The sequence below is a fragment of the Desmodus rotundus genome, chromosome 8 (genome assembly GCF_022682495.2).
Source record: "Desmodus rotundus isolate HL8 chromosome 8, HLdesRot8A.1, whole genome shotgun sequence".
NCBI classification, from domain to species: domain Eukaryota; kingdom Metazoa; phylum Chordata; class Mammalia; order Chiroptera; family Phyllostomidae; genus Desmodus; species Desmodus rotundus.
The window spans coordinates 693681-717156 of NC_071394.1; the positions used below are offsets into that span (position 1 = coordinate 693681).

The window sequence follows — 23476 nt, forward strand, 5'->3', positions numbered from 1 at the left end:
CTGTCACACGTGGTTCTTCCCAACGGTGCGACTAAAACTCTAAAGCCTGGTTCCGTAGAACACTCAGAAGATTCTGTGACCTGTTTTTATTTCACCCTCTTGGGGCGGGAGCGAGGACGGGACAGCGTCGTTCTACAGCCTTAGTGAACAGGAAGAGGCGCTTTGCACGTCGGTGCCCAGGCTGGTGTCGGCGGTGTTTGCCAATGTGACACAGATGCGCCCCGTGGGGGACAGACACTGTAGGAAAGGAGCACGGGCCGTGCGTGGGTTGCTGCCGATCGCACACGTGTGAGCCTCTTCCTCTTGCCTAAACAGCAGCATCGTTCCTCGGAAGTGAAAAAAAGTTAAAACATTCTTAGATGCATAAAAACAGGGAGTTCGTTGTTGGCGGCCCCGACCCACAGGAAACTTGGAGCAGCAGTGAGGGTGAGCACGCCGGTCAGCCGAAGCCAGCGCAAGCACAGCGCCATTCTGTGACTACTGTCACTCGGGAGGCGTCTCCGTAAGCACAACTGTGTCTATGCTGAGGTTCACAGCCAAAAAATGTGCGACCTGAACAGCAGAAGGAGGGCGGAGCGCTGTAGGAGCAGAACGCTACCGTGGTGCTCGGTGCTTGTCGCCAATTCGTTCCGGAACTCCGGACGAGCGAGGAAACTGAGGAGCACTGAACTCGAGGAGCGAGGAAGCACGTTCCCTTGCGGGGCCACGTGGTGACTCATACAAGTTCCAGCAAGTGTGACACGTCCAGAGCAAGCGCTGAGTGCTGAAACATTTGTTTTTCTCATCAAAACGCGACAAGCACAGGGTTTGAGGGGTTCTGAAGCTGAAGAGCACCGAGGTGTGACTGTACGGAAGTGTGGTTGGCAATAATGCAAAGTAGATTGGTATCAGCTGAGGTGATCGTGGTATTTATTCCCTGGGGAAAACCACCGAGAGAGAGAGAGAGAGAGAGAGAGAGAGAGAGAGAGAGAGAGAGAGAGAGAGAGAGAGAGAGAGACTGAGAGAGAGAGAGAGAGAGAGAGACTGAGAGAGAGAGAGAGAGAGAGAGCGCTGTTGCAAAAAGGAGAGACCTGGCATGGGCACAGACATCAGACAGAACAGACTGTCACTGCAAACAGAGCGTCTTCCCGTGATAAAAGGGAGCATCGTGATGAAGATGGGACAGGTATAAACACAATGTCCCTGACAAAGAGCCTCAAAATACCTGGAGCGATACCCTCAGTGAGCGCCGGCCTGCAGACCCAAAGGTCACCAGTTCGGTTCCTGGTTGGAGCACGTGCCTGGGTTGTGGGCCAGGTCCCAGGTTGGGGGCGTGTGAGAAGCAACCGAATAATGTTTCTCTCCCTCTTCCCCTCTCTCTTTCTGTCTTTAAAATAAATTTTAAAAACCTTATAAAAAATACACGAAGCAAAACCCAGCAGAATCAAAGGGAGAGAGTGACAATTTAATACCAGGAGCTGGAAATGGCAACACCCCAGCTCAGCACAGATAAAATGGCCGCAGAGATCGGCAAGGAGAGCGAGGGCTTGTAGAGCAGTGCAAGCTGCCTACACCCTGTAGGCCTAACAGAACATTCCAGAACATCCCACTCCACAAAATATACACAGTCCCCTTGGGCGCAGGGCACATTCTCCACGCCAGACCACCTCTCAGGCCATAAAACAAGTCTCAACAAGTGTGAAAGGGCTGAAGTCACGCCAGGGTGCTCTCTGACCACAACAGAATGGAATTAAACGTCCACGAAAATAAGGAAATTGGAAAATCCACAGATATGGAGAAATTAAACAACAGGCCCCTAAATTGCCGATGGGTCAAAGTGGAAATTTCCAGGGGATTAGGAAATACTTTGAAATGAATACAAACAGAAATACAGCTGACGGAAACCCACGGAACGGAGTCAAGCTGGGAGGGCTTACGGCTGTGAGCACCTACCTGGAAAGAGGAGAGGTCTCCAGTCAGGGCACTCATCTTTCACCTCAGGACTAGAAAAGAGGAGTAAACTAAACCCCAAACAATCAGGGATAATGGAGACTACAGCAAAAATGGAGAATAGGAAAACACTAGGAAAAAAAATATCAGTGAAGCCAAAAGCTGGTTCTTGGGAAAGACAGTAAAAGGGAAAAACTTGTAGGCAGACTGGGAAAAAAGAGACAAGACAAATCACTAAAATCCTGTGTGGAAGAGGGGGCCTTACTGACCTAACAGAAATGGGAATGATCACACATAAACCCTATAAACAAATGCGCGCCAACACATTCGCCAACTTCATGAAATGGGACGGCTCTAGCGCCACCCCCGCTGGCCCGGGGAGAGGTGCAAGGCCTGAGCGCTCCGGTGCAAAGACACACAGTAGCAATCTAGACTCTTCCCCTGACGTGACGCCCAGGCACATGTCTCCCCTGCTGAATTCTACCAAAGTCTAAAGAAGAATTAACAGCACTTAGTCATAAACTCTTCCCAAATGGGAACACCTCCTGCCCCATCCTAAGAGCCAGCATCACCCTGATGCCCAAACCGGACAAAGACACCACAGCACAACTACAGACCAGCCTCCCTCATGAGTATAGATGCAGAAAGACCCTCAACCAAGTCCTAGCCAACCGAATCCACCAGTCTACAAAAAGGACTGTGCACGGCGGCCACGTGGGATTTACCCCGGAGTGTGAGGCTGAACCCGTAAGACTTACTGTCACTCACCACACTTAATAAACAGGGGGGGACAGAAAGCCACATGATGCAGCCAGTACAATGGACAGTGTCCAGCAGCATTCATGACCCAAACACTCAACAAACCGGGAAGAGAAGGGAACTTTCTCACCTGATAAAGGGCATCTAAGAAAAACCCACAGTTAACATCTTCCTTGGTGGTTAAAGGCGCTGGCTTCCCCCTAAGCTCCGAGCAAGACGAAGGCGTCCGCTCTTGCTCCCGTTCAACCTCCCAGCCAAGCCATCGGGCAGGAAAGAGACAATAGGCCTGCTGATGGGAAAGAAGGAAGTAAAACTGTCTCTGTTTGCAGATGATATGATCTTCTACACAGAAAAAAAGCCTAGAAAACACACTGAAAAAGTACGAGAGCCGAAGCGAGTTCAGCAAGATTGCAGGTTGTGATGAGACCGGGGAACAGAGGTCAGCGGTGTTTCACGCCGACAGCGGGCAGTCCGAAGTGGAGCCGGGAAACCCATTCCATAGACATGACGCTGAAAAGAATGGAGGACTCGGGAATAAATTTAACCAACGAAGTGTGAGGCTTGTCACTGAACACTCTGAAATATTGTTGAAAGAAATTAGAGATCTGAATAAAGGATTCTTTTATTGTTCACGGATTGAAAGACAACATTATTAAATGATACCCTTCCCCAAATTTATCTATGGACTCAATGCAACCTCTATATTCCAACTGCTTTTTTCTTTCTTCTTTTTTTAAATTTTTTTGTCTGCAAAAAGGTTTACTGTTTGCTTTTGGTCCAGGGCATGGGAGAGGCTCCAGGATGGTTAAAAGGGTGTCTAGTGGCTGCAGGGAGAGGCTCAGACAGAAGACAGACACCAGGGGGTGCAGAGGAGCCCCTCAAAGTCCTCTGGGCTCCACAGGCTCGTGGTCGTGCTTGAAGGGGAACCTTTCGGTGAGCCAGGTGTCACCCATATTCTTGGGGAGTTTCCCCTGCTCACCCAGGATGTGGTTCTGGAGGGGCTGCTGGGCAGAACTCGGGCCTGCAGGTCCATGAGGGCCAGGGTCAGGCGCTTCTCCAAGGCCGAGGCGGCTTCGCTGGCAACTTCACCCCCTCATCTGGGACGGTTTCGGCACGTCCTGGAAGAGAACCGGCCACCGAGCTGGTTTTGCACCTTTGAGAGTCGCTCGGCGCCCTAGAGCTTCTTCTCGCCAACTCTCGGAAGAAGTGGCCACGCCCTGCGGAGCCACACCATCGGGGTGGAAACAGATGCTCAGAGAGAGGTAGGTGTGGGAGGCCTGCAGGCGCAGGGTGACCTGGCAGCTGACAGCAGCCTCCGCCTGGGTGGAGTCATTCTGAGGAATTTGGGATCTCACAGTTGCTTGGCAGTGAGGAGTTAAGGTCAAAAAAACAGTGTTGGCTGCTCTTGGGGGCCGAGGAAGGCTGAGGTGGTTCTGCAGGTGGTGACTGGGAAGGAGGTTGGAGGGGAGTTGGAAAGAAGGGTCATCCCATCCAAACTCTATTGAAGCAAGAGACAGATCCCAGGACTGCCGAGGGTATGGTAGGGTGGCCATAACTGAAGGACAAAACAGAAAATTGCAAGCGTTGGTGAGGATGTGGACGAACTGGAGCCCTCACTCATTGCTGGTGGGGACGGGAGATGACGCTGCCACCGTGGAGACAAAAAGTTAAACATGGAGTCCCTGTGCGAGCCAGCAGTCCCATCCCCAGGCAGAGAAGCGCAACTTGAAGAGAACTAAAAACACATGTCCATACAAAAGGCCATACACTGATGTTCACAGCACTGCTCACAACATTTTATTTATTTATGGAGAGAGGAGAAGGAGGGAGAAAGAGGGAGAAACATTGATGCTGTGAGAGACACATCTATTGGTGGCCTCTTGTGCGCCCCCAACCAGGGACCTGGCCTGCAACCCAGGCATGTGCCCTGACCGGGACTCGAACTGGCGACCCTTTGGTTTGTGGGATGACCCCCAACCCACTGAGCCACCCCAGTCAAGGCCATAATAGTTGGAAAGTGGGGACAATAGAATTGTCTATCGACTAATGAGTGAAGAGGGTGTGGTTTACCCGTACAAGGGGATACCCGTCAGGGAAGGAATGAAGTCCTGGGGCGTTCTGCCGCACGGCGGGTGCAGGAAGCCAGACCCAGGGGAACCCACATGATTCTGTGAGCGTGGAGTGCCCGGGACAGGAAAGCACTCCAGGCAGAAAGCAGGTTCGCGGTCTGCACGGGCTAGAGAAGGAGTTAAAATGAGCGAGGTCTCTATCGGGACGATGGAACCGAGGTATCGGATGGTGGCCGTGGTTGCTCAACCTGGTGACATACTTCGAAACACTGAACTGTCCGCTTTGGAGGGAATTTTACGATGTCTAACTTACTTTGAGAGATGGAGCAGATGGAGCAGACAGAGTTGCTTCGACAAGAACGGGCTTGTCGGCAAGCAGGAAGCAGGACGAAGGGGAAGGGAGCCAGCCCGGAACTTCAGGGACGTACAAAGTGGGAAGAGATGGCTGCTTCTGAACCCTAAGCAGGGACGCTTCCAGCGACAGAAGCCTGTGTGTCTCAGCCTGAAATCGAGGATCAAATCAAGGATGGCGCGCCCTGGTTAAGTCCCTGACGGATCAAGAAGGCACCTGGTAAAACCTTTCAAGTAACAAACTGGCTCAAGGAAAGATTCTGAAGGTCCTGGGTGGGCCTGGAACATTCCGACTCCACCATATATAGGAGAACTGGATTTGCAAAGAAGAGAAGGGTTTAGAACCTGCCATGTCTGTCTAGGAAAGGTGCAAGGACACAGCGTGCCAAGGTGGCTGGAACTGGATGGGCAAGAAACCAATTAGTTTTATTTTAAACAGTTTTTATAGCAGAGAATCCAAACACATACTAAAGTAGAAAGAGCCCCGGCTGGTGTGGTTCAGTGGATTGAGCACCAGCCTGCGCACCCAAGGGTCACCAGTTCGATTCCCAGTCAGGGCACATGTCTGGGCTGTGGGCCGGGTCCCCAGTAGGGGGCGCGTGAGAGCCGACCACACACTGATGTTGCTCTCTCTCTCTTTCTCCCTGCCTTCTCTGCTCTCTAAAAATAAATAGATAAAATGTTAAAAATAACACATAAAACAAATAAAAATAAAAAGTGAAGTAGAAGGAGTAGAATGAAGAACTCTCACCCCTTAAACAGCTGGGAACTCGGGTCCAACCTTGGGTCTCCAGACGCTGCGTCCTTCTCCCGCACCCCATGCCCAGTGCTGCCCACCGGAGACAGGGGCGCCCTAACAAAACGCCCATCACAGGACCTCACCGTGCCTGAACGCCCAGCAACCATTGCCTTGCCTTTGTAAGGTGCCACCGAGCAACACGCAAGTGGAAGCCACAGGCCGCATGTGGAACCGTGACATCACATGAAACGTGACATGTCTGCCCCCACGCCGGCCCGCCCGGTGCAAACTGGAGACCTGGGACAGGCGTGTGGGCCCCAGAGCAGGCGGGCTCCCTCGTCGGCGCAGCCTTCTGACTCAGTGTTCCCAGAGCTTCTGAGTCTCTCCCCAAATGATCGCTGTGGGAGGCAGCAGGGGGTGCAACCCATCTGGGGAAGATGGCACATGGGGGGTACCTGCCAGCCTGAATGCTAGGGTGGGGCTAATGGGGCACACGTCCCGCTAGGGTGTCGCCTCTTTCTGAGTGTTCAAGAGTAGATCCATTTGCTCCTAAGAGCCTGTTGCCTTTTTTTTTTTTTTTAGGTACAAATGATATCATTTGCTAATCAAGACAGTTTTTTTATCTTTCCTCCCAACTCTTTTACCACCTCGTTCCTTCTGTGTCCTTGGAGGACTGGCCACGGTCCTCAGTGCTGTACAAACCATGAGAGGTTGTGACCGTCCCTGTCCTTTCCTGCTCCCCGAGGGGAGGCGTCTACAGTTTTCTCTTAGGCAAGAGCAAGCCGGTCACAAACTCACGCTTTCGGGCTGATTGCTAATGTTTTTGGGTTTTGTTTTGTTTCCTAATCTTATACAGGTATCGATCGATCTTTATCAAACTGTCCTGTATCAATTGAGGTCATTGGTTTTCCCTGAAGTCCGCCGATGAAGTGAAAGGCGCCGAGTCTCCGAGGTTGGGCCTTCCTTGCACCCGCATCCTCTTCTTCTGTTCTCGGGGACGGGGCCCCTTTCACAGGCCACGCTACGCCCGGCGTCGCTCACACCCGTGTTCATGGTGGACGGGGGGCGGGGGTGGGGCAGCACCTTTCTCTCCTGCATTGTCCTTTTTTGGTTTTGAAACAATAATACACGCGGCTTATAAAGTGAGCTTGGTAGATTTTTTTTTCCTTTTCTTTCCTTTTCTTTCTTTCTTTCTTTCTTTCTTTCTTTTTTTTTTTTGAACAACTGGCATGAGTTAGTAAAAAAAGTTGTTTGCAAGTTTGGTCCAATTTACCTGTGAAGTTACCTGCACCTGGAGCTTCTGTAGTGGGACTCGCTTTAACCACCGTTTCATTTTCTGGCCTCTGCAGGGACCCAGCCCTCACGCTCTAGTCCTGGTTCTGGGGGAGCCTCAGGGAATGCGTCCACTCTGTGGCGTTCAAATGCCGTGGCTTTTCAGAAATCTTGTTTACATCTGTAGTTATTTCCCCTGTTATTGTCACCATTTTACTTTTTGTATCTTTCCTCACCTACCGTCCTTGCTGAAAGTGTTTGTCTTACTAATCTTCAAAACAACTGTGGGGTTTGTTATTTGCTGCTGGTTCTGACCTTTTGTGTCACTGATCTCCTCTCTTATTTATTTCTTTGTGTTTCGTTGGTTTCCTGCACTCTTCATTTTGCCAAGTTCTTGAGCTTTAATTAGTAACTCATTTGGTTTAAAGTGTTAACACTTCCTGATAAGGTATTTGAAACAGTACCTTTCCTTGAAAAGACTGCTTTATCTGTACGCCGTAAACTGAAGGTGATATTTTCATTACCATTTGTTTCTCGGTATTTTTTAATCTGCTGAATAACTTCTGTTTTAACCCGAGTTACCCGCTGACACGCCGATTAGTTCCAACCCCACAGGACGCGCCGGTCAGGGCACGAGCCAGGCTGATGCTCCAAAGAGACCAAGGAGGCAGCGGCTCCAATGGATAGAAACTTGTGTCCCGGTTTCGGGACAAGTCCAGCAGGGGGTGCACGGGCTGCTGGGACCTCCAGCCGGGCTTGCGGAGGACAGGACAGGGATGGGGGGGGGGGGCCGCTGCACAGTCCTGCCCCAAACCTGTCGCATGGCCACAGCTTGCTACCTTGGTCACTGGGAGACGTCGGCCACGGTGGGGCTGCCGCGTCCCCATCACACGTTCAGGCTGGGGCCACCCTGCTGGGAAAGGAAGAGAGGGCAAGTGCTGCGGCCGCCGCTTCACGGGATTTTCTGTGTGTGGCGAGAGATCAGCTAATGAAGGAATTCATCAAGAACCAATGACTCCGAGTCCCTTTTGGTCAGAGGACCACCCATCTGCAAGTGACCACTGGGGTGTTCCAAGAGGCCTCTGTCATCAGCGGGCAGAAACGTGAGAAAAGTGCCCCATGGCCTCAAAACACGTGTGCCGTGTCTGCGGGACGCATCCACTGGTGTACAGGTATGTAACAGGTGACACGTACAGGCGTGGCATGCTGGAGCCTTGTATGTGCCGTGTGACGCCTGGCTTTGTGGGGGTGCCGTGGGGGGCCCCAGGTGCCCTGCACTTCCTTAGACTGTGAGCGAGCAGCGGGTGCCCTGTCCTGTTGCCCCGTCTGTCCACGTAAGTGACACCCTCCTCTCCTGCTCGGTCGCAGGTCAGGGCACCTCTCTTTCCGTTCATGTGGCTTTTGTTGCAAGACTGTCCCTTTCGGACGAGGGGAAGCAGAGTCTGCCACCCCAAAATACGGGACACTGATTATTTTAAGCTACTTTTTTTTAAGAAACAAAATACCCAGAAAGAACCTTAACCCTCCTTATTTACCTGCCCAAAGGAATCTAGATGGGAAAAAAGTGCTTCCGGGAGAAAAACGTGCAGAAGCCCTCAACCAGCCGGCAGGGAGGACTCAAGTTGCAGCTGGGGTCCAGCACAGGCCGCCTCCCCAGGACGCAGATTATTTTGAGCCGAAGGCAGCGGAGACCCCGTGGGCTCCTGAGGAGCCTTCGCCTCCCCCTGGAAGGACTTACAGGAGGGGTCTCGCCCAGGACCGTGTTCTCACCAGAGGTAAATTTTATGGCCTGTTGTTAGTGCCCCGCCCCCGGGGCCCGGGGCCCCTCACCTGTCCTAAGCTCAGAAGGTCACAGATGCCTCAATCCTCTGTCTCAGACTCCATCACAGGTGTAGGTGGGACCCCCATGTGGACATATGTCATTTAACTGGGTCATTCATCCTGTTCGTCTGTCTCACGTCCATTTGACCGTCAGTCCAGCCGGAAGAGCTGGGAAGGGAGGAGGGACAGTGATGCCCTGAGGACGGCCACTGCTGGACCTTGGATCTTTTTCTGTCCAGTCCGAGGGTCCCTGTGCCTGGTGTGTGTGGTGCGCCCCCAGCCCGCACCTGTGGCCACGCCCATGAGTCTCCGGCTGGCTTCCCACGCACGGTCTGTTCGCCCTGCTTTCTTTTCATCTCGGTTCTCGGTTCCCGCTTCCCGCTGGATAAACCACATTGTCTTTTGCTGACTTTAAAAACAGCACACTGGATTTTTGTCTTGTGCTGGCTGCTCCACGGCTCGTCCGGGTGCTGGGTCTTCCTTAGTTTTCTCTGGGCCAGAGTCTCTGCCCTGGCAGGTGCGGCCTGGGCCCCACCCTCCCCATGTCTTCACCGGTGCTTCAGGGTGCCACTTGCGGTTCTCCCAGCTGCCCTTTCTCCTGTGGTCTCGGCTGGGACTCGCCCTCCCCACCCCGTCTCTGGCAGCATCTCTCCTGAGTGGCTCGCGTCTCAATTTCTCCTTCCTTCCCCCGCTGCTCTCAGCACAGGGGGCCTGTGGGTCTGAGGACACTGTTACTAGTGTGACCTCATCGGAAGGTATTTGAATGGATATGGAAATCTAAGCTCCTAAGTTCTGTCCTTCAGGGAGTGGGGACAATGCACCATTGTCTCATGTCCCCTGTGGCTGCTGAGAAATCTGACGCTGCCACTGTGCCCCCTGGTCCTGGACCCTGCTCACTGCCGCGGCCCTGTGTCGGGGCTGAGTGCCTCCTGTGTCTCCTGCAGCCCTCCCGGAGCCCTGCATTCAAGGTCGCTCCTTTCTCCGTGACCCTGGAGACTCAAGTCCCGTGTGTTTGTATGTGGGTCCAGGCCTCCTGCCCCCGGGGCGGGAGGGTCGCCGTGGGCCTTGCGCTGCCCCCTTCCTGCCACGTGGGTTCCGGAGCACCTGACTTTGGTTCTCCTCCTGAAATGCGCTCTTGTCCCTTCTGCGGCCTCCCGCTGCTTTTCCCGAGTGTGTGCAATCTGTTGCCACATCTGCTTGGTGACTCTGCCTCAGGTTCTGGGTGATGGTGGTTCAACTTCTCAGGTGGTGCTCACCTTGCCAGCAGGCACATCTCCCGGAGGTATGCAGGGGACATGTGCAGGCCAGGCCGGACCTCGCCTCACCCGGCAAGTTTGTGCCCCAGGGAGGGGGCCCCCACCCATCCCCCCGTGTGGGTGCACTGTCAGGAGAAATATATTTGGGGAGGCTCCCCCGACCCCTGTTGGAGAGAGAAAAGCCAGGGGCTCAAATACTGTCCCATCTGAGTGTGTGCGGGGTTGGGACCTGACTCAGAGCCACCACTGGCCTTGGTGGCAGCTGCTGTCATGGAGGTGGAGGGGCCAGGCCACAACACAGTGAGTATGGAGCCCTGGGAACCCACCATCCTCTCTCGGGCCCTCCTGCCCTGCCTGCAGCTGTCCCCCCAGCTTTGGGGACTCGTTAGGTGGCTCCTGGAGGCCACATTCCCCTTCTTGCTTCGGGAGTCTCTCCAGGGTTGATTCCGAGGAGGGGCAGGGGCCCTTTTGCTAACAGACGCCGGCAGCTGGGCTGTGAGGGTGCATAGGAAGCTTGGGCAGCTGGAAGGGCCCCGGGGTGTTCCCAGTGGCACCTTGTGGGGGGAGGGGTGCCTAGATGGGTTGGGCCCTGGAGCAGGTTCGTCATGGCAGCCCCTGCCACGAGGCAGTGCCGCCTGCCTCATTCCCTCTTACTGCAGCCAGAGACAAGGGTGTCAGCAGCGCCAGGCCCACCAGGGTCCCCGTGGTGGGCTCAGTAGCCATAAGACACTAGAACCAAAACGGATGGGCAGCTCCCTGGGGTCTCACCGGATTTGCATGAGAACCGGGGACGGACCCCAGACCCAGTCACTCAGAGCCAGGCCCACTGAGTTTAGGGGTCCTGGGTCTCCCCAAGGTTGTCCGCCAGGCCCTCTGCTCACCCTCCCAGGAGCCTGGGACAGGCAGATGCCCATACCGCGGGCACTGGCTGGAGCTAAGGGGGCCGGCGGTGCCGTAAGTCCAGGGGCTGCCGTCACAAAATGCCACAGCCTGAGGCTCAAACAGCAGAAACCTGTGCTCTCACGGTCTGGAGGCCAGGAGTCCAAGATCAGAGGCCAGCTCGGCTGGTCCCCTTGGAGGCTGGGAGGGACCCTGTTCCAGGTGCGTGCAACCCTTGGCTTGTAGACTCATCGCTCTGGTCTCCACCTCTGTGGTCACAGGGCGTTCTCCGTGGTTGCTGTCTTCTTACGGGGACACCACCCCTAACTGGCTCAGGGCCTGCCCTGCTCCTGGTGACCTCATCTCAGCTACTGACCTCGGCAAAGGTTCTGTTTGCAAATGAGGCCACATTCACAGAGACTGAGGATTAGAACTTCTACGAATCTCCTTTGGGGACACGGTCCAACCGCTGTCACAAATGTGCGTTCCCTCGTTAGAGTGGGCTGGGTGGTGGCCGCGAAGGGATGTGCGCACCCTCGTCCCTGCTTCCTATGAAGGTGGCCTTCCGCGGGTAAGGGGTCTTGGCCGATGTGCGTAGGTAAGGGTCTGGAGATGAGACCGTCCTGGGTTATCTGGGGGCCCTCAATCCGAGGTGACAGAGAGAAGTCACGTGAAGACAAAGCAGAGACTGAGTGAGGCGGCCACATGCCCAGGAGGGTCTGGAGCCACCAGGCGCTGAAGGGGCAGGAGGGACGAGCCTCCAAGGGAGCGCTGCTGGACGTCGACTCTGGACTTCTGGTCTCCAGGGCTGCGAGGTGATAGATTGCTGATGTTCGTGGTCACGTGTCCCAGTGGCCCCAGGATACTGCTGCACACCCCTCCCTGCACCAACAGGACTGTGCTCGCAGGCTGCTCTGCCCCGGTCTTCCCTTTCGGTCCCACAGCTCACCTCTCTGCACAGCGTCCTGGAGAACTGTTTGGCTTCCCTCCTTTTCAACAGCCACACCCTCAAGTGAACTGTGGCCTAATCAGCCCTGGTCCTATCTGACCTCCCCTCTCGCCCTGCAGGCAGCTCTGATAACACTGAGTGGAGTCTCAGCTTGAGAGTCCAGGTGTGCTGCCCTGGCCAGGTGGCTCGAGTGGACGGAAGTGTCATCTTGTGCCCCAAAAGGTCACGAGCTCGATCCCTGGTCAGGGCACATATACCTGGGTTGTGGGTTTGATCTCTGGTCGGGGTGCGTGCAGGAGGCAACCAATCGATGTTTGTTTCTCTCTCTCTCTGTCTCTCTAAAATCAATAAATATATCCAATATCTTTGGGTGAAGATTAAAAAAAAAAAGACAGCAGGTGTGCACAGAAAAAGTCCCAGAGCCAGAAGGACCACAGCTGGAAGGACTGGGGACTTGGGTCAATACTGATGAGTTGTCCCTCCTGGGGCTACTTCAATTACCACCTGGGGAGAGATGCGGCTGGAGGGAAGTCTCTTTGTGGCCCTGGACCTTCCCCTTCTCCCCACAGGGATGTAGATGTGACAGCCGGAGCCCTGACAGCCTCCAACTGACCATGAGGGTGGAAGCTGCGCCTAAAGGCAGGAGAGCAGAAAGGGATGGAGCCCGGGTCTCCAATGACTTTGAGGAACAGCGTGCCAGCCTCAAATGGCCCCCATGGACTCATTTTCGGGGCAATGACAGACCCGACGCGCCACTGTCCTTGGCAGCCAAGCCTAGGAGACACCAGCCTGCTGAGCTCCACGCAGACCTCTCAGGCAGAATCCCAAGCAGGCTCTGCAGGGGCTCCAGGCTCGAGGCAGCCACTCCGCCTTAGGACACGGCCACTTTGACAGTGTGCTGTGTCTCTGGACAGGGAGACCCACGTGGAGCCTGGGGTGCGCCCCACCGGAGGGCCCCAGCAGGGGCTCTGAGCCACGCCCTCTCCCGGAAGTGCCTGGCCCCTCTGTGGACCTGTGCAGGGGCCTGCGTCCGGGCCCTGGCCAGGATGAGCATGTGGGCAGGGAGGCCGGGCACCAGGCGCCCTGAGCTCCCCATCACATACTAGGAGCTGTTGAGTCCCAGGCCCCAGCTCTGGGCGTGTGATGCAGAGTGCCACCGTCCAGAGAAGACGGGACATCGATCGGGCAAGCCAGTCCCAACCTGCGGCCCGTGTGCTGACCTTAGCCTTGGGCCCACACACCTGCCACCAGGTGGTGGGGAAGACTGATTGCCCAACATCCAGGCCCACCTGGGGGATAGCCCCATAGTCCCTCCAGGGGGAATGGGAACAGGTGGAGAAGGGGCCACAGCCTCAAGACCCAGGGTCTGGGGGAGCAGCTGCCTGCAGGCCTGTTGTGCACTGAGGGTGACGCCCAGGCCAGGTCCCCTGGTGTCCCTGCTCCTGGGCATGCGTCTGCCCAGGTGTCTCCCCATGTGGCTCCGTGATGGGCTCTGGGGTACAGTGGGGACCACAACCCCTGTTCTGAGGGAGCTTAGGAGTGAGGGAGACAGACTTTTACCAGAGTGCTAGGAAACTGAGGGTGGGCCCCCCGCGATGGTGGTCCCACAGGAGTGTCCCACTGACCAGGCAAACCCTGGGCCTGGGCTGGGGCCTCCACGATTGGCGGGAGGCAAGGATCTGGGTGAAAGCGGTTTATCTCTCGGAAAGTAAAACCAGGAAAGGCAGTGAGGGTGGGGGAAGAGAGACAGGGAGGGACAGGGACCCACCCTCGAGGTCATGGCCCACCTCCTCCAACTCCTAACCGTGCCTGGCCCAGCTGGAGGCTGCTGTCCATAGCCCATTGGCATCGCTCCCCTGGGCTGGGGCAACCAACCAGCTTGTCCTCAGACCCGCCCCACCCCCTTCAGGCTGTGTGCCCAGTGGTGCAGACTCCATCCCCACTCCAGGGACCAGCAGGGACTTGAATGAAGCACTGTGATCAGTCCTGGACATGCAGGCATGTCACCTGCCAGGGCTGCCGTAACAAAGGGCCACATGGGGGCGGCTGCCCTCCCAGGGTCCCAGCCCTTCTCAGTCCTGGAGGCCAGGGGTTGGGGTCAGGGCTGTGCTCCCACTGAACCCCCGAGGCTCAGTCCTTCCACCTCCTCCAGCTCCTGCAGAGCTCTCGGCCCCCACCACCACTGGGTGAGTTCCCAGTGGTTGTCTTGGGCCCACTCACAGCGGTGGAGGCCCACCTCCATGACCTCATCCCAACTCAATTACATCACCTGCAGAAACTCCAGTGCCAAACGAGCTCAGATCCCTGTGTGCAGGGCTGGGATCCCCCCACAGCTTTTGTGGGGGCAGGGGACACAATTTAACCCATAACAGTAAGTGACCCAATGAGAGCCCCTGTGATTTTTCTAGAACTTGTGGGAGGGAGGAGAGTGGGTTTCTTTCTCCTGCCGTGTTCCTGGTCTACCGCCTACGCCACCTCTAAGCTGAGAATGTAGCCAGACAGCAGAAAATAAACCCAAGAGAATGAGAGAGAATAAGCAGCGTGACTGAGCGCTGGGTCCGTTCCCGAAGGCTGGCTGTTCCCAGGGCAGAACTAGCAACCCCCTCTCTGCTTCAACCACCTACTGCGAAATTCTCTGTCACTAGCGACACAGGCCTTCGCAGCAGAGGAGAAATAGGCACAAGGAACAGGCTTGCCTAGCTGTGGCCTCAGAGGCCAGCTCAGGCAAGACGGTGGCAGATGTGGCCGGGGCACAGGGCGAATGCCTGAGCCTCCCGGCCCTGCCTAGGGTTCAAGGGGGTCCACACTGGGCCAGGAGGGCTCGGCAGATGGTCCATGAACTCCTGAGTCTGCTTGTCGCCCTGGACTGACAGGTTGTAAGCTGATCAGTAACCACGGGTCTCTGGGCTTGCCCTGGCAGTGAGGCTGGCGGCAGGCAGAGGTCCTGGATGCCACTCAAAGCCAGGGCGAGCCCAGGCCACTTGCTGCAGACCTCTTCACGGGCCGCCAGAGACAGACAGACAGACACCAGGCCTGCCCCTCCTCTTGATCCCCACCCCCCACCCCCACCTCCCGAGCTGCCCGCACACGCAGGCTGGGATGAGAGAGCAGCCGGCGCCACCAGGACGGCGTCCTGGCCTGGCCTCACTCACAGCTTCCTGGTATTTTGTCAACAGTGTCTTTTTGTTTTTTTATTTTTTTATTATTTTATTCTTAGAGAGGGGAAGGAAGGGAGGAAGAGAGGGAGAGAAACATAGCTGGCTGGCCTCCTGTGTGCGCCCTGATTGGGTCCCGAACCCACAACCTCTCCCCACACTTCTAAGGCATTTGTTTCTCTCTTTTTCTTAAAGCCAGTTTGAGTCGGGTTCTGGTGACCGACAGGAGCCGAGGGTCTGCCCGGACCCACCTGTGGACCCGTCTTCTCCGCCTGGGACAGGAGTGCAGGTCCCCAAGCTCTCCCGGCTCCTCAGCTGCACAGACTCACACACTGGGAACCTACCGACAGCTACCCTTGCTCCGTCTTCTCCCCGCAAATCTCAGCGTCTCGTAAAGCAAAACCTCTTCTTAATTCCATGTGCGCCCCTGCATATCTAGAATGTGACAAGTCTCTGCCTGAATCAGCTTCCCCAGCCCCCAGCCCCTTCTTCCAGGGCTCAGAGCCCCCTCCCACCCCCCAAGGAGAAGCCCCAGATCTGAGAGCAGCTGGGCCCTGGTCTTCTCAGCCCCGCCTGGTGACAGCAGGTCCCGCCCCGACCCCCTCCCAACCCTCCTGGGCCATCTCAGCCCCCATGACCCCCACTGTGCCCCCCACAGGCTCACCCATTGAACCCCAGCTCTGCCCTCAGCTCCAGGCCACATTGGGCTGCCGTCCCAAAGCTAGCTCATCCTCACCGGCTGCAGCCAGCCCGACCACTGGCCACCCAGGCCCCACTTGGCCCACCGCCACAGTCAGACCCGACACAGCGTGACAACCAGTTAGAGCCTCCCCTCCAAGAGCTGAGGGGTTACCACTGTGGGGGTCGGTGGGACCCATTTGGGCTTTATCTGCAGCTCCAGTTCTGATTGCACTCTTTCCGGCGGCTCTGCCCCTGCCACTACATGTCGGTGGCGCCTGTGGCCCTCACCTCACCCAGGGGTAGGAGTGGTGCAGAGAGGGCTGGGCCAGTCCATAGCCTGGGTGGGGGTGGGAGAGGGGACAGTGGGGGGTGCTTGGTCATGTGAGGCCTTGGGAAGGGATGCCCAGGTGGCCCCAGCTCGATGCACAAGAAGAGGACACAGGGAAGGCCGGTCCTGGCCAGACACACGACCTGTGCAAAGTCCCTGCGGTAGGTAGCAATGAGGACAAGCCCTCGTGGTGACCATGTGCACGGACAGCCCTGGGCTCTGGGCAGGGCCTCTGCCGTCCCCTCTCCTTCCTGATGGGCCACACCACTCAGTGGCTGGCCTGAGCCGCCATGGAGCACAAGGCCATCTCAGGGCCCTGCTGGGAGGATGGCGTGGTCCCGTGTGGTAGGTGCCCAGCTCAGCCTAGGACCTGGCCCACCCACCACACGGGAAAGGCCAGAGGTGGTCCCCATCCACCCTGCCTGCTGCTCCCCATCCCCGGGCCCCCAGCCAGCCCTGTGCAGGCCCAGACAGAAGCCGGGGCCAGCCCTGTCTTGGGCGGGGAGGTGAATACGTGGACTGGGTGTCGGGAGTCAGGGGCACCTACGCCTCCACTCCTGTGGGAGGCCTGAGGAGGAGTGGGGAGCACAGGGAGCAGGCACAGCCCCAGGGCTGAGGCCCAGAGGCCAGATGGAGTGGCTGCTCTGGGGAACTGCTGGGCCCTGTGAGGACACCCTGGCCGGCAGATGGGCGTGCAGTGGCCTGTGCATGAGGCAGGGTGGGCTGGCGCAGCAAGCGCAAGGCTCTAGAGGGGACCACACACTGGGAGCCCCCTGGGCCCAGTGGGGCACAGCTGAGAAGGTGGCGGGAAGGGCAGGGTGGGCCCTGCTGGAGTGTGAGCCCCTCCCAGGCACCACCCACCTGTCCACCCACACTGCCTCGCCTGCCTGGGCCTGCCCGCCCGCCCACCCCACCCAACATTTTCCGATGGAATGTTCCCGAGACAAGAGCATCACAAACCCGGAAAAGATGAGCCCAGGCAGGGTCCAGCCTGAGAGGTCACAGGCTGCGGGCTGGGGAGGGGGGGGGGGGGAGGCGGGCCCAGGGCCTGCGAGGGTGGTCTGCTGTCAGGCTCCCCCAAAGGCAAGGCACCCCCTCCCTAGGCAGGGCAGACTCCTGGGAGGGTCTGGGACCCCCAGCAGCTGGTCTGAGGGACACAGCTTCCACTCTCACGTCGGATGAAGGAATCAGCAAGTGGATGCGCGGGTGGGTCCGAGCGGCCGCCCACCTGGCCACAGAAGCACTTTAGAAAACCACGGCCCTGCAGGGACCAGCAGCCCTTGCCCCTGGTGCAGCAGGCCTGGGGGGAGGGGCTTCTGGCTGGGGGAGGGGTTGTTCCTTCCAGGGAGGGTGGGGGCGGGTGTGGCCACGGTGTGCCAACACGTCTGGGGTGCCAGGAAGCCCTGGGTGGGGTGTCTGGGCCCCAAGGGGGGGTGGCTAGAGGAGGAGGGAGAGGCCAACAAGGGCCATGTGCGGGGGGAGGCAGCCCAGGGGCCCCGGGCTCTGGCTGAGGAGGGGTCTCTGACTGCAGAGGAGGAGGTGGGAGAACCCAGGGGTGGTCCTGAGCTCCTGGTTCACTTAGCCAGCCCCAGGGGCTCCCCAAAGTGTGTGTACTGCCCCCACTTCCTCCCATCCCAGGTCTCCACCAAGGCAGGCTTGGCACCAGTAGCAGTGTGGGTGGGCTGAGCAGGCCTGGGTGGGGGTGGAGTCCCCTGTCCCCCTCCACTGAGCAGGAAACCGAGGGGGAGGGGTGGGAAGCTCCAGCCCAAGCCCCTTCCCCAGCCCCTCCCCCACCCTCATGGCTGAGGCTGGGGGCCCGTTTCCCAGGAAACAGGTGGGCTGGCGGGAGACAAGACCAAGAAGAGAGTGCTGAGGCCGGCAGCTGGACTGGTTGGACCATTGGTGCCTAAAAGGAAGGCCAAGGGCAAAGGTGGCCCAGACTCCAGGGGCTCCCGGCTTCTCCCTGCTGGGGTCCCCCTGGCCCTGCCCCTGCAGACCACCCTCCGTGTTCCTGTCCCTGCAGGTTGCTCATGGGAAACCGGGCTTCAGGGCTGGGCTGCCTGGGAAAGGGAAGGCACCGCACCAGGGCCGGCCCTGAGGCTCGAGGGGGCCCCTCCCCACCAGCAACCCCCCAGGGCCCACCCCCACCAGGGATCTCGTGGGCCTGCTGGGGCCCCTGGGCTGTGGAGGTGACCGAGGTGACGGAGGTGACGGAGACGGTGGTGACAGAGATGGTGGCAACGGAGGCTGTGGAGGTGGGATCCGGCTGGCCAGGCCTGGTGAGGCGGGGCAGCCTGGGGGGGTATGGGAGGCCAGGCTCAGCCCGGGGGGACATCAGCGAGTTCCTGCTGCAGGTGTCCCCAGGGCCCTTGGACACTCTTCGCAGTTGGCTGGACGGCATGGAGGAGCTGCAGGCCTCACAGGCCCCCCTGGCCCCTGATGTCACGGTGGCTGCAGCCCAGCTGCGGGAGCAGGAGGTACAGAGTGGGTAGGGCAGGCCCAGGCGGGGGCACCTTGGGATCCCCAAGTCCTCTTTGAGCCACAGGCCAAGGCAGTAGCGCAGGGATGGCCTGCAGACCCTCTGTGGGTAGACTGTGGGGTCTGGGCCCCAGCCCCCCACAAAGGTGCAGTGGTGGGAGGCTGGGCAGGGGTGGTGCCTCGCCTCGCCCTGAGACCTGTGTCCTGTGCCGCAGCTGCTCCGGCGCCTGCTAGGAGAGCGGGCGCTGCAGGTGGAGCGGGTGCTGCAGGAGGCACAGAGCCCAGTGGAGCTGCGGGCCCAGTGGGACCGCCTGGTGCAGCGGGCAGAGGCCAGGTGAGGCCAAGGGGGGCCTGGCAGTGGGCGCTGGTGCGGGGAAGGTGCTGCTGACCACCCTGTCTCGGTCCCCAGGTGCGGGATCCTGGAGCAGCTAGTGCCGGCAGCCTGGAGCTTCAAGGAGGCCTGCAGGGCGCTCCTGGTGCGGCTGACTCCGGGCAAGCAGCCCCTGACCCAGCTCGGGCTAGGCCAGGCGGGGCCTGAAGGCAGAGAGGGGGCCATAGGGCACCTGCAGGTACAGCCCAGGGCCTAGGGTGGGGCGGGGGTGCTGGCCTCAGGCTCAGTGGGTGTGCGTTCACAGGATGGGTGTGAGGGGGCTGTGACCTGTGCAGAGGGCCTGGACAGGGCCCTGGAGGCCGGCCGGAGGCTGCTGGAGCTGCTCGCAGGTGAGTGGTGGGTGGGACAGGCTGGCAGGTCAGCGAAGGAGTCCTCAGTGCTCCTGCTCCAGTGCTCCTGCTCGGGTCCCTCTTGCGCTGCCTCGGAACGTAGTCCAGGTGCTAGAGCAAGGCCCTCCCGGTGCCCACACCCCTGACCCCAGCGCTTCCCTCTGGTGTGACTGCAGAGGACGAAGCTCAGCTGGTGAGGGAGCAGCTGGAGAAGCTCCAGGAGCTGGCGCGGCTGACAGGGGATGCTGTCTGTGCCCAGCGGGCACTGCTGTGTGGCCTGGGCACAGTGTCCACGGAACCCTCACCCCCAGCAAGCCTGGGAGCCCGGCTGGAACTGGCCGGGGCAGCCTCGGAATGTCAAGCGCTCAAGGACCAAGAGCAGGTGTTTGGGCCAAGCCTGCTGCCTGCAGGGTGGGCCAGGAGGGCTAGGGACTGGCCAGCTGGGTGTAGGGTCTCCCTGCCCCATCTCCTCTGGCCTCAGGCAGGAATGGCTGGGCAGCTCCGGACCCCAGGCAGGCAGGGGTTGCCCAGGATGACGCTGCTCTCCTCCTGCAGCTGAGGGCCCAGCTGGCCGGGCTGGCAGAGCGTCTAGAGCAGCTGGCTCAGTGGGCAGAGGCCCCTTACCAGGTGGTGGCACACACAGTGTCTGTCCGGGAACCACACCTGCCACTGGGCGCCCCAGGGCCCGCGGAGCTCACAGCAGTGGGGACTGGTGACCAGTCCCAGGACATGGGCTCTGGAGCTCCAGGTACGCAGGGAGTTGGGCCAGATGGGTTGGGGTCAGGAGCCATGCCTGAGGCGGGTCTCTCTAGGTGGTCTTCTCTCCCCAGCTGCATTCTGGTCAGAGACTCAGGAGGACACTGGGTTGAAGGCCACCCGGGGGCCAGCAGAGCTGACCTGGCGGGGCCTGGTGGAGCCAGCAGCCAGCGAGGAGGGGCTGCAGCCTGAGGGCGCCTGGGACCGAGCCCTGCAGGTGCTTTGGAAGTGTGGGGGGCACGGATGGAGTTCTGTGGGAGGAGAGGGGTGACCACAGGGAAGCTGGGCAACACAGGGGCTCTGGGGCTGGCCCCTGTCTGCCAGTAGGCAGGACCCACAGAGGAGACCCGCCCTCTGTGGAGGAGGCTGGGCAGGCAGGGCTGACCAGAGGACTTCTGTGGCACTTTCTAGACTCAGCTCCCATCCCTTGAACACCCTCAGGTCCCCATGACGAGGCTCTCCCTGCAGGGGTGGTGGGCCCTGGCTGCCAGCCCCCAGAGGTGGGTCTGGGCAGCCAAGGGCCTGTGGGGACTGTGTTGCCCAGCCTCGAAGCTCTCTTGGGTGGGGCAGAGAGGCCCGGGGTCCTGGCTCACCTTCTACCTTCGCTGTTGGGCGAGCCCCAGCGGAGATCGCAGTGAGGCTGCTCACGACCTCCCCCGATGAAATAACTGGAGAGAAAACACATACCGGGAGCAAATGATAGACATTTAATTCTGAAGAACAGGTTGAGCATCTCTCCTGGTTCGAGGCACATGCGTGGTCCAGCCCGGAGTCCCTGAGTGGGCTCCACCCTGGCGCTGCCCCTCCTCCCCCTCCCCCTGCAGTAACATGGGGCTGGGCTGTCACAGGCACCTACCATCCTGAGGCCGCCCCTCCACCCACCGTAGTCCTCAGACCTGGGACTGTCTTCCTCTGCTCAGGCTGCCTGAGCAGCTTAAACAGCGGCAGCTGTTTGCCCTCGGTTGTGGGGTGCAGGGCTGGGCCTTCGAGGACTGTGAGGGGCTCAGCCCCAGGCCCCTGTCCTCCACTTACGGCTGCACCAGCTTCCTGTGTCTTCACACCGTCTCCCCTCTGTATGTCGGCGTCTGAATCTCCCTTTTTACAAGGACACTCGGGGTCACACTTGCTCACACGCTGGTAGGGTCTTCTCCTAGCTGATTGTATCTGCCATGGCCTCATTTCCAATTATGGTCACATTCTGAGGAACTCAGGGGTTAGGACTTCCACGTGTGAATTTGGGGGACACAGGTCCACCCGTAGTCAGGAGTAACCCTGCTGGCCTTTCTCATCCCAACCCTGAGTGCCCAGCCCCGTGGCGCCAGCTGGGCTGTGGTCTCCCCATGAAGCAGGCACCTCGGGCTGCGCTGAGTGGGCCAGCCTGTGTCATGTCCCCCTTGCTGCGGAGGAGCCCTGTCCCGGGAGGAAGGACCACCTGCGAGCGCACCTGCCACCTGGGCCTGCTGCTGAAGCCGCTGGGCCACTGGGCGGTGCTTGCCAGCCCCTCGATGGAGAGGTCAGCCTGCCACTCCGCTCTGTGCCCACCCACTCCCGCCCAGCCCTGCATCCCACCCATCTTTGCCACTCTGCTGCTGTAGGCCCTGTGTCCTGGAGGGGGCAGTGATGCTCACCTGTGTGGAGGACCTGTTTGCACTGCCCCACAGGCTGACTGAGGCCGAGCTCTGCCGGATGAAGGTGGGAGCTGTGGCTGGGGTTGGCACAGTGACCCTGCTCTCAGGTGCCCTGGGACCATGCCCTGTGAGTGCCCTGACCCCCAGGAGCTCTGGGGAAGCGGGTGGCCTGCAGGGCTGCACACAGCTCCTGGGGGCTTGGGGTGCCCAGGTGCCAGCTCGGGTTGGGGCACCAGCTTCAGGGGGCGGCAGTGGCAGGGAGCACAGAGAGCGGCGCTGGGCATGGGACTCACCTTGCCAGCCTCCTGAGGCCCTTCGAGCTGTGCAAGTGAGCTCCTGGGAAGGTGCTGGCTCTGAGGGACCCCAGCCAGGGACTGCCCAGGGGCTTAGGGAGTAGGACAGCGGGCTTCTGCAAGAGCTGAGCTGGAGGCCACCACAGGGAGCTGGAGCCGCAGGGAGCAGAGCCATCAGGACGAGGACCAGGGCAGGCCACCTGCAGCCCGCCCAATCGTGGACGCATGAGAGAGACCCAGGCCCGGCCAGCCTCACATCTCCTTCCCACAGCGAGTGGCTGGCACACACCCGGATTTTGTGGCCAGGTGGCCCCGCCTGCGATGTCTCAGCCACAGGAGGAAGCTGCTCCGGCGCACACGCCGGGCCACGAGCCACTGCCAGTACAGCCACGTTTCCCGGCAGGACATCATGGACAGTGTCCTGGCACCTGGTGAGCAAGGCTGGGGGTGGACGAGGTTGGCCCCACATACCTTGAGAGGACATGGGTTCACGTCAAACCTCACTACTCTGGTTCAGGGCTCCTTACAAGCCAGCAGCAGCCACACAGTGTGGCCAATGTGGGGGACACGGACAGAGAGGAGCCCACAGATGTCTGCAGGCCAGCCCAGCATCCTGGGAGCCTCGGTGAGCAGGTGTGAGCGTGGGCCTGGTGGGTGTGCTGAGGACAGAGCCGTGGGAACTGACCCCAGCACCATCCCCCCACCTGTGCAGGTATCCCGGAGTTCCCTCATGGTGCGTGTTGGAGGTGGCTGGGTGGCCCTGGATGAGTATCTGGTCAAGAATGACCCAGGCAGAGGTGAGGGCTGCGCTGGGAGGGAGGAGGGCCTGAGCCCTCGGGGCCAGACGGAAGGGAGGCCTCGGGCCCTGCCCTGGGGGGCCTAGCACCTGCTCTGCCCCTGTGCATCTGGCATCTCTGGGCAGCAAAGGGAAGGACCAGCCAGAAGATCCATGAGAGGTTCTTGTCCTGGACCGTGGTCCCCAGCAGGCCGTCCCCCAAGGTCACATCCTCCATCCTCAGAGCCCCCAGTCATCTCCTGCCCAGGAAGGTGGGTGCTGGGATGGGCATTTGAGGGGCTCTGGGGACCCCTGGGTGGACAGGTCTCTGCGCTCAGGTGGAGCTGCCAGACCCTCGGGGTGAGGCCTGGCCCTCTCTTTCAGACAGGACACAGGAACCCCAGCTCTTCAAGGTCAAGGCTAAGGAGGGGCACAGGGAAGGGAACTCCTCAGGACAGCCTGGCTCAGCCCACTCAGGATTAAGCGCAGCTCGGGAAGACGGCTCCAAGGGAGTGAGCAGCCCGCAGTACAGCGACAGGGAGGGGAGAGGGGTGGGTGACACGGAGCCTGCCCCGGCCCTCCAGTCCTACTCAGGCAATAAAGTCGCGTTTTGCAAAGCAAACCCGCGTGTTCCTGTC

At 59.2% G+C, this 23476-nt stretch overlaps 1 protein-coding gene across 5 annotated transcripts; it reads left to right on the forward strand.

The window, feature by feature from the left end:
• The first annotated feature begins 17638 nt into the window (after positions 1 to 17638).
• LOC123477851 (microtubule-actin cross-linking factor 1, isoforms 6/7-like) lies at positions 17639 to 23400 on the forward strand. Of its 5 annotated transcripts, none has more exons than XM_045181602.2 (15): positions 17639 to 18443; positions 18543 to 18665; positions 18882 to 19000; positions 19076 to 19235; positions 19302 to 19386; positions 19563 to 19768; positions 19942 to 20134; positions 20217 to 20359; positions 21489 to 21655; positions 21738 to 21834; positions 22210 to 22494; positions 22581 to 22688; positions 22776 to 22860; positions 22986 to 23110; positions 23223 to 23400. In XM_045181602.2, exons 1-15 carry the CDS (start codon positions 18219 to 18221, stop codon positions 23319 to 23321), a joined length of 2220 nt encoding a protein of 739 aa, XP_045037537.2. In that variant the 5' UTR covers positions 17639 to 18218; the 3' UTR covers positions 23322 to 23400. The 5 variants fall into 5 exon arrangements, with proteins under 5 accessions (XP_045037537.2, XP_045037540.2, XP_045037538.2 ...); XM_045181605.2 differs by having other exon boundaries at positions 22335 to 22494; positions 22581 to 22696; XM_045181603.2 differs by having other exon boundaries at positions 21492 to 21655.
• The last annotated feature ends 76 nt before the right edge of the window (positions 23401 to 23476 follow it).

What these genes read in the sequence shown, in the direction of transcription:
- LOC123477851 (XM_045181602.2), top strand. Translation starts at nt 18,219, where the DNA reads ATGGGAAACCGGGCTTCAGGGCTGGGCTGCCTGGGAAAGGGAAGGCAC. An exon ending in CCAGCATCCTGGGAGCCTCG is followed by an intron (nt 22,689 to 22,775) that starts GTGAGCAGGTGT and finishes CCACCTGTGCAG; the next exon opens with GTATCCCGGAGTTCCCTCAT. An exon ending in CAAGAATGACCCAGGCAGAG is followed by an intron (nt 22,861 to 22,985) that starts GTGAGGGCTGCG and finishes ATCTCTGGGCAG; the next exon opens with CAAAGGGAAGGACCAGCCAG.